The sequence below is a fragment of the Scylla paramamosain genome, unplaced genomic scaffold, assembly GCF_035594125.1.
Source record: "Scylla paramamosain isolate STU-SP2022 unplaced genomic scaffold, ASM3559412v1 Contig48, whole genome shotgun sequence".
Classification (NCBI taxonomy): Eukaryota; Metazoa; Arthropoda; class Malacostraca; order Decapoda; family Portunidae; genus Scylla; species Scylla paramamosain.
Genome location: NW_026973713.1, coordinates 242,501 through 252,737, shown reverse-complemented (window position 1 = coordinate 252,737; position 10,237 = coordinate 242,501). Strand labels below are relative to the sequence as shown.

Below are 10,237 nucleotides of genomic sequence, written 5' to 3'. Positions count from 1 at the left end.
GCTTTTATTTTTTCTCATGTATTTAATGATTATTTGCCGATTTCATTTCAGTGTCCATATACTGATGAATTAGTGCTACTGACAGAAAATTACATCAGACTACACAATATTTCATAATATATGCGTGAAAAAAATAAATAAATAAAAATGCGAAGATTTTCAATAGTAAATATTAGCTGGCTAATGATTTTATCAATGGAGACATCATTGTATACATCTTTTCACCATCAACAACACTGAACACTCTCACACTAAGTACATCAGTTGAGCAAACTTTAATAATGTTACTCAGTGAAACAAAGTAAATACACACACACACACACACACACACACAAATAAATATGTAAATAGATAGATAAATAAGTAAATAAAATAAATAATAAAAATAGTAATAATAATAATGATAATAATAATAATAATAATAATAATAATAATAATAATAATTAAAAGAATAAGTCGATTACTGCAATTGTGAGTTGTGTCCTTCATAATTGCAAGCTTACACCTGGACATTCATTTAAGGTCGAGGCCGCTAGCTGAGTGGACGAGCGTGAGGATGAATACAACATTATGATTAAATTTGGGTGAAGATAATGCAGAACAACATTAACGCCACTATTAATTTCATCACTGTTCGTTTACATCCATCAACATTGCGCAATACGTGGTGAGTGTTGCTTTACGAGGCGGACTGGGAGTGAATCTGAGAGCAGGAAGTGCTGGGAGGATTAGTGTGTGTGTGTGTGTGTGTGTGTGTGTGTGTGTGTGTGTGTCTTATCTTTACCTATTATCTTTCCTGTTTCTTTTTTTTTTTTCTCTTCCTTCTCTTCTTTTCTTATATGTTTTATCTTTACTTATCATCTGTCCTCCTTCTCTTCCTTTTTTTTTCTTCCTTCTCTTCCTGCTTCTTTTCTTTCCCCTCATTTTTTTTTTCCGTTCTTCTTTCTCCTCCTCCCTTTTCGTCTCCTCCAGTTCTTCCATCTATTCTTCTTGTTCCTCATCCCCATTTACATCAAATTTTGCCATCTGTTATTCCTCCCCTTCTTTCTCCTTTTGTTCTCTTCCAATTCTTCCTTTTGTTCTTCCTCTTCCTCCTCCCTTTTGTCCTTCTTCAGTTCTTCCTTTTGTTCTTCCACATTCCTCCTCCTGCCTTTTCTCCTCCAGTTCTTCCTTCTGTTTTTTTTTCTTCTCCTCTCTCCTTTTTTCTCCTTTTCCAGTTTTCCTTCTGTTCTTCCTCTTCCTCTTCCTCCTCCTTTCTTTTCTCCCTCCTCCTTTCTTTTCTCCAACTACTTTATTAATTCTTTGTACCGTCACCCATCTGTTTCACCAGCTGTCCGCCTTTTCACTTGTCCATTCTTTACCACCACTATTTACCATCACCACCACCCCCAACCACCACCGCCGCCGCCGCCACCACCAGTCACGAGCCATTTGTACTACATATAATGTTTTTATTCGGTGAAATTAAATTAATCTTAAGTAATAACATGCCAGAGTGGAACTGTTTGTCTGTTGCTGCTGAAATTCTCTCTCTCTCTCTCTCTCTCTCTCTCTCTCTCTCTCTCTCTCTCTCTCTCTCTCTCTCTCTCTCTCTGAAGTAAAGCTGTGTGTTTACGAGGCAATCAAGGTGAAGGAAGACTTTGAGAGCTCAACCACAAAGCTTAACTCCCAGTGTCCCTTTGCGAGAGAGAGAGAGAGAGAGAGAGAGAGAGAGAGAGAGAGAGAGAGAGAGAGAGAGAGAGAGAGAGAGAGAGAGAGAGAGAGAGAAAAGAAAGGGGAAGACAAGGGTAGATGCAAGAATGACACACGTGCGATTCCAAGGGCGAGATTATAACAGTGAAGAAGGCAGGATTAGTGTCAAGACTCTGGCAGCTGGAAGGAAGAGGTGGAGGGAGAGATGGGAGGAAGAGGTGGAGGGAGAAGTAGAAGGAAGAGGTGGAAGGAAGAGGGGGAAGGGGAGGTGAGAGGGAGAGGCTGAGTGAGAGTTTGAGTGAAAGCTGAAATGGGAAGTTGAGAGAGAGAGAGAGAGAGAGAGAGAGAGAGAGAGAGAGAGAGAGAGAGAGAGAGAGAGAGAGAGAGAGAGAGAGAGAGGCTGGTAGACAAATAAACAGATATTAGCAAACAGCCAAACATATCCCCCCATACCACACACACACACACACACACACACACACACACACACACACACACACACACACACATAAATGCACAAGACTTCATAGCAGACGAAAGACACAACAGAAAGGGACAGAGAGACACACAGACAGAGAGACAGACAGACAGACAGGACTCATAAGAAGACAGATTGCATTAACCGTATCACACGTCCCGCCTAGCTTTCCCTTCCCTAATATATCATGTTCCTCATGTTTACCATCCTTTGCCTTTAATATATGGTGATGCTTCTCCTTCCTCACCTCCCTCCTCCCATCCATCTCTCTTACTTCCTCACTCTTACTCTCATCATGTCAATCTTCCTTTACTTTATTATTTGTGTACTTGTGTCATTTTTGCTCTTATATATCCAACATTTTTTTTTTTTATTTATTTCCTTTCCAGGTATTATTTTATTTATTTAGCTTTTATTTCATTTTCGTGTTCCTTTTTTTTCAGTGCGTAAAAGTTTAATACATATTTGTTTTTTTATTCGAATTAAATTTAGATTTCCCTGAAATTATTAACCTTTTGGCCTCAGTTTATAATATATATATATATATATATATATATATATATATATATATATATATATATATATATATATATATATATATATATATATATATATATATATATATATATATATATAGTTCATCATCCCATAAACATTTGTAGCGACACAACCTCAGCAACATCCCCCTTTCTATTTCCACCTTTCCTATCTTTAAGTACCATCTCAGCTGCAGGTCCTCCCATCCTAATACCTTTTTCTAACACTTTCTAACTAAACTTTGTAACACTGTAACATTCTCGCTAACGTTTCTGACACATTCAACATTCTACCTCCTTCTCATAATATATTCTAACCTTGTAACATTCTAATATTGTAACATTTTAACTCTTTCCTAACACATCCCAACTCCTTTTCCTAACACATTTTAACTAAACTTTTTTTTAACATTCTGACATTCTAACAAACTTTCCTTATTTATTCCCCTTTTCATAATGCACTCTAACTTCTTTTGCTTTTGTTCTGCAGGCGCCATGTTCGACCAGGATTCCAGGGTGATCCAGAGCGCCTTCCTGCACGCCATCCAGCACTACAGTCAAAACACCGCGGGCAGGAGGCTTCAGCTTCACGCCTTTGTGGGCATCATCAGTATGGCGGATGCCTTCAAGATCTCCAGACTGAGTGAGTGTTCTGCTTACCCCCGTTTTCTTTGTCTTTCTGTCTCTTCTGCTGTTTCTGTTTCTCCAAATGTACGTTTTTTTTTTTTTTTCGAGTTTCTTTCTTTTTTTTTCCAGTTTGCTTCCAGTGTACATATTTTATTTCATTTTTTTTTCATTGGTATGTTTGTTTCCTTTCTCACTCTCGTATTTCACTTTCTTGAAGGCAAAACACTTTGTTATCGTGTAAGTTTTTTTTTTTTTTATGTCATAACATTTCTATCTATTCATAGTACTTTTTATTTTTTTCACTTTTTATGTATATTTTTTTCTATATTTTTTCTTCCTGGTTGTTTTCCTTATTACAGTAATATACTCGATGTCTTTGTCTTTTTGAAGTGTGTGTGTGTGTGTGTGTGTGTGTGTGTGTGTGTGTTGTTAATATCCACTTCCATTTGTTTCCCAGGTTGTGTAACTATTTTTTTCTTTCAGTGTGATGTCGTGCGCTCTGTTCCTTTCCATTCATCGCGCTGCGTTTTCCTCTCCCAAGCTTTGGCTCACGCTAAAGCCGCAGATACATTTAGATTTCTTTGTATTCTATACTAATGAAACACCACTATTGCCTTTTGCTTTGTTGTTGCTGTTGTTGTTGTTGTTGTTGTTGTTGTTGTTGTAGAAATAGGATAATGGCCATTGAATGTCTTACTGTTCATTATGTTGAGATGCTTCGAACTTGCTTAAGCTTAAACACATGATTTGATCTTTTAAGTTGTGGTGAAACTTTGAATTTGTTGAAGTCAGTTTTTTTTTTTTTTTTTTTTTTTTTTTTTTATGTAGGAAGGATACTGGCCAAGGGCAACAAAAATCTAATAAAAAAAAATGCCCACTGAAATGCCAGTCCCTAAAAGGGTCAAAGCAGTAGTCAAAAATTGGTGGATAAGTGTCTTGAAACCTCCCTCTTGAAGGAATTCAAGTCATAGGAAGGTGGAAATACAGAAGCAGGCAAGGAATTCCAGAGTTTACCAGAGAAAGGGATGAATGATTGAGAATACTGGTTAACTCTTGCGTTAGAGAGGTGGACAGAATAGGAGTGAGAGAAAGATGAAAGTCTTGTGCAGCGAGGCCGCGGAAGGAGGGGAGGCATGCAGTTAGCAAGATCAGAAGAGCAGTTAGCATGAAAATAGCGGTAGAAGACAGCTAGAGATGCAACATTGCGGCGGTGAGAGAGAGGCTGAAGACAGTCAGTTAGAGGAGAGGAGTTGATGAGACGAAAAGCTTTTGATTCCACCCTGTCTAGAACAGCAGTATGAGTGGAACCCCCCCAGACATGTGAAGCATACTCCATACATGGACGGATAAGGCCCTTGTACAGAGTTAGCAGCTGGGGAGGTGAGAAAAACTGGCGGAGACGTCTCAGAACACCTAACTTCATAGAAGCTGTTTTAGCTAGAGATGAGATGTGAAGTTTCCAGTTCAGATTATAAGTAAAGGACAGACCAAGGATGTTCAGTGTAGAAGAGGGGGATAGTTGAGTGTCATTGAAGAAGAGGGGATAGTTGTCTGGAAGATTGTGTCGAGTTGATAGATGGAGGAATTGAGTTTTTGAGGCATTGAACAATACCAAGTTTGCTCTGCCCCAATCAGAAATTTTAGAAAGATCAGAAGTCAGGCGTTCTGTGGCTTCCCTGCGTGATATGTTTACCTCCTGAAGGGTTGGACGTCTATGAAAAGACGTGGAAAAGTGCAGGGTGGTATCATCAGCATAGGAGTGGATAGGACAAGAAGTTTGGTTTAGAAGATCATTAATGAATAATAAGAAGAGAGTGGGTGACAGGACAGAACCCTGAGGAACACCACTGTTAATAGATTTAGGAGAAGAACAGTGACCGTCTACCACAGCAGCAATAGAACGGTCAGAAAGGAAACTTGAGATGAAGTTACAGAGAGAAGGATAGAAACCGTAGGAGGGTAGTTTGGAAATCAAAGCTTTGTGCCAGACTCTATCAAAGGCTTTTGATATGTCCAAGGCAACAGCAAAAGTTTCACCAAAGTCTCTAAAAGAGGATGACCAAGACTCAGTAAGGAAAGCCAGAAGATCACCAGTAGAGCGGCCTTGACGGAACCCATACTGGCGATCAGATAGAAGGTTGTGAAGTGATAGATGTTTAAGAATCTTCCTGTTGAGGATAGATTCAAAAACTTTAGATAAGCAGGAAATTAAAGCAATAGGACGGTAGTTTGAGGGATTAGAGCGGTCACCCTTTTTAGGAACAGGTTGAATGTAGGCAAACTTCCAGCAAGAAGGAAAGGTAGATGTTGACAGACAGAGCTGAAAGAGTTTGACTAGGCAAGGTGCAAGCACGGAGGCACAGTTTCGGAGAACAATAGGAGGGACCCCATCAGGTCCATAAGCCTTCTGAGGGTTTAGGCCAGCGAGGGCATGGAAAACATCATTACGAAGAATTTTAATACGAGGCATGAAGTAGTCAGAGGGTGGAGGAGAGGGAGGAACAAGCCCAGAATCGTCCAAGGTAGAGTTTTTAGCAAAGGTTTGAGCAAAGAGTTCAGCTTTAGAAATAGATGTGATAGCAGTGGTGCCATCTGGTTGAAGTAGAGGAGGGAAAGAAGAAGAAGCAAAGTTATTGGAGATATTTTTGGCTAGATGCCAGAAATCACGAGGGGAGTTAGATCTTGAAAGGTTTTGACATTTTCTGTTAATGAAGGAGTTTTTGGCTAGTTGGAGAACAGACTTGGCATGGTTCCGGGCAGAAATATAAAGTGCATGAGATTCTGGTGAAGGAAGGCTTAAGTACCTTTTGTGGGCCACCTCTCTATCATGTATAGCACGAGAACAAGCTGTGTTAAACCAAGGTTTAGAAGGTTTAGGACGAGAAAAAGAGTGAGGAATGTACGCCTCCATGCCAGACACTATCACCTCTGTTATGCGCTCAGCACACAAAGACGGGTCTCTGACACGGAAGCAGTAGTCATTCCAAGGAAAATCAGAAAAATACCGCCTCAGGTCCCCCCAACTAGCAGAGGCAAAACGCCAGAGGCACCTTCGCTTAGGGGGATCCTGAGGAGGGATTGGAGTGATAGGACAAGATAAAGATATGAGATTGTGATCGGAGGAGCCCAACGGAGAAGAAAGGGTGACAGCATAAGCAGAAGGATTAGAGGTCAGGAAAAGGTCAAGAATGTTGGGCGTATCTCCAAGACGGTCAGGAATACGAGTAGGGTGTTGCACCAATTGCTCTAGGTCATGGAGGATAGCAAAGTTGTAGGCTAGTTCACCAGGATGGTCAGTGAAGGGAGAGGAAAGCCAAAGCTGGTGGTGAACATTGAAGTCTCCAAGAATGGAGATCTCTGCAAAAGGGAAGAGGGTCAGAATGTGCTCCACTTTGGAAGTTAAGTAGTCAAAGAATTTCTTATAGTCAGAGGAGTTAGGAGAGAGGTATACAGCACAGATAAATTTAGTATGAGAATGACTCTGTAGTCGTAGCCAGATGGTGGAAAACTCGGAAGATTCAAGAGCGTGGGCACGAGAGCAGGTTAAGTCATTGCGCACATAAACGCAGCATCCAGCTTTGGATCGAAAATGAGGATAGAGAAAGTAGGAGGGAACAGAAAAGGGGCTACTGTCAGTTGCCTCAGACACCTGAGTTTCAGTGAGGAAAAGAAGATGAGGTTTAGAAGAGGAGAGGTGGTGTTCTACAGATTGAAAATTAGATCTTAGACCGCGAATGTTGCAGAAGTTAATGAAGAAAAAGTTGAGGGGGGTGTCAAGACACTTAGGGTCGTCGACGGAAAGGCAGTCCGACCTGGGGACATTTATGGTCCCCTCCCCAGATGGGGACTCCGAGGCTGGTGTAGGAGTCGCCATGATTTTAAATTTTTTGGAGTGAAGGGTGTGTGTGTTATTAGGTGCTTGTAGTTTTGTGTGGAGGAAGAGAGTTGTCTTTAGAGGGCAGGCTGTGACTACCCCCTTGTGTTGTGAGACACAAATGGAAACGTTCAGTGAGGTCACAGCTGGGTTTAATGATAAGTTCACAGCACCCCCTGAACAGTGCTTTAGACCTCACTGGGAGTAATTATCGTTTCGGCAGGTGTCTACTGCCTCCTCCAGTTGAAGATTACACACTGGGATATTCTAATAGTGACGACATTCTGAAATGTTGACTTTGTCAGACTTAAACACCTAAAAGATATAGACTGTGATGAAACTTTGAACTTTTGGACCTTATCACACACATTGAAAAATACTACACGTTTTTTATTTATTGTAATAAAATTTTGAACATTTCGAACTTAACACAGCCTCACTTTTAAGCCACTAGATTCTAATGGAACTTTAAACTTATCGCACGTAACTCAACAGCCATCATTCTTAAGTATCCAAATTGTAAGAAAACTTTGATGAAATTTTGTACTCAGTACATCTATATACTTAAGAAACCAAATTATAATAAAAGTAAAAAAAAATAAAAAAAATTCGTACCAAGCACAACTAAATACCTCAAGGTTCAATTTTGTGACGAGACACTGAACTTCACTGCCACACTTCAAGATCCAAACTTGCAGGATCAAGGTCACAGCTCACGATACATTTTGGACCTACCTAAAAGCCAGCAAGATACACAAGCTGTTTGATGGGATGAGAAGCCATGTGAGGAATGAAACAAGAAAAAAAAATGGAATATTGACTTTTAAGTTTGTTTATGGGATTAGAAACCTTACACTCTGGTTTTGCTTTTTTTTTTTCTTTTCTTTTTTGTTTTGTTTTTGTCTCATCTTTTCTTTCTTCCTGATTTTCATTCTTATTTTTATTTGTTATTGTCATTGTTGTTGTTGTTGTTGTTGTTGTTGTTGTTGCTGTTGTTGTTGTTGTTATTATTCATTTGTTGTTTTATATACTTCTCTTTTTCTTGTCATTGTTTTCTTGTTCTTGTTCATATTCATGTTTTCCTTCTTTTTGCTTTCCTCCACCAACTTATTCATCCTTTCCTCTCCTCTCCTCTCCTCTCCTCTCCTCTCATACCCTCTCCTCTCATGACCTCTCCTCTCACCTCTCCCCCTCCACCTCTTCCTCTCAGCATACATATTAATCATCAGCGAAACCTTCTAAAAATCCCTCAATAGGTGACTCGACTTTCGTGAAGCCGTGCGTCTCACAGGTGGATCTTAAAAACTTGCTTGGATCTCTTCAGCATTTTTCGGAAGCAAGTGGAAAAGACTCGTGGACACCAACAAGGCGGTGAATGGACACGAGAAATTAAAGCCCGTTAAAAGTGGAGTGATAGAGACACTCGGGGACGGAAAAAGATCGGACAAAGATAAGAGGCCAAGGCCGAAAGTCCCGTGTTACAGTACGGGGCGAGCGGCCTTAGGGGAGATGAGGGCAATGTCCGGTGGTAAGGCGAATTATTTCAAGATGAATGGAGGGGAATGGCAAAGAGGTGGTGACAAAAGAAGCCTCGTTGGCATCATGAGCACCTTCCCGTGATGGCAGCGGCCGGGTTGGGAAAGAAACATCAAAGGAAACAACGATAATATTCATGTAAAGGGGAGGTGTAACAAGGCAGGGGGTGAGGGGGAAGTCTGCGATTTTTCGGGTTGTAAATGCGAGATTCACAGGAATGACGCGATGCTTCTCTAAAATAAATGCCTGGAAGAGAGAGAGAGAGAGAGAGAGAGAGAGAGAGAGAGAGAGAGAGAGAGAGAGAGAGAGATGTGGCGGGGAGAGAAACAAATACGAAGTCAGCCAGCTAAACAGACAGACAAACAGATATACAGCCATCCACCCACCCACACACACACACATACACACACACACACATACACACACACACACATACAAAGAAGCAGAGAGACAAACACTACAGCATAACAAAGAAAATAAATAAATAAGGATTAAAGACGATAATTTCAGGACGTTCTTAGCAACACCATTAACGACAACACTACCACCATCACCACCACCACCACCACCGACAACAACAACAACAACAACAACAACAACAACAACAAAGACGTAAACACGCATGCATCATCATTTTCACTGCAGGAAACTCAACATTGAACTCGTATTTACAGGAGAGTTGCTTTATACCTCCTTTATCTCTCCATGTAAAACTTATTGACGGTGAAAACTTTTGTAGCAGCGGGTGAGGCGGAGAGGTAGAAGAGACGTGGTGTTTTTGTTTTAGCGTGGTGTCCCCCGGGGTGGAGCCAACCAGGGATCTGTCACGCTTCATCGTGCCGCGTCTCCGTCCCCAGTCCTCCAGCAGCCAGCTCTCTCCCGCTACCCTGCCAGATGCAGTCGCTCTTTCCTGTCCCTTGCTTCACCTTATTGCCTTTCTCTCTTTCCCCCTTCTGTCTTTTTCCATAGCATATATTGGTTCTCTTCTTCGTTTTCTTATTCTACTCTTCCGTCCTCGTATTGTGTTTTCTTCGATATTTCGTCTTTTTATCTTCTTCTTCTTCTTCTTCTTCTTCTTCTTCTTCTTCTTCTTTTCTTTTTTTTCTCCTCGTAGTCTGGATGGCGTCTGTTCTCGTCGTCGCCATTCCTTGTATTTCTTTTCCGTCCCCTTCAACCCAAAGACTCCTCCTCTCCTCCTCCTCCTCCTCCCCCTCCTCCTCCTCCTCCTCCTCCTCCTCCTCCTCCTCCACCTCCTCCTTCTCCTCTAGCAGTCTCTACGTATCACATTTCGTTACTTGTTTTTAATTTATTTTTACTCTAAGTGGGGGCTGAAAGCCTCGTCCTGTTTCTTTTTCATGTTCCTTTTAGTGTATTATTTTTGAGTACCGTGTCACACTTCTTTGTTTCATTTACTTCCAATGCTCAAGTCTTCTGGCTTTTCAACATTTGTTTTAATACTTTACCTTTCCATTACTTTGTCTTTTTTTTGGGGGG

General features: G+C 40.9%; 1 protein-coding gene across 1 annotated transcript in view; it reads left to right on the top strand.

The window, feature by feature from the left end:
• The first annotated feature begins 528 nt into the window (after positions 1-528).
• Positions 529-10,237, top strand: part of LOC135098169 (ankyrin repeat domain-containing protein 23-like) — a 29,574-nt gene continuing 19,865 nt past the window's right edge. The window contains exons 1-2 of the mRNA XM_064000419.1: positions 529-667; positions 3,197-3,349. Coding sequence (XP_063856489.1) covers positions 3,202-3,349 — 148 coding nt within the window. The 5' untranslated portion in view covers positions 529-667; positions 3,197-3,201. The remainder of the gene's footprint in view (positions 668-3,196; positions 3,350-10,237) is intronic.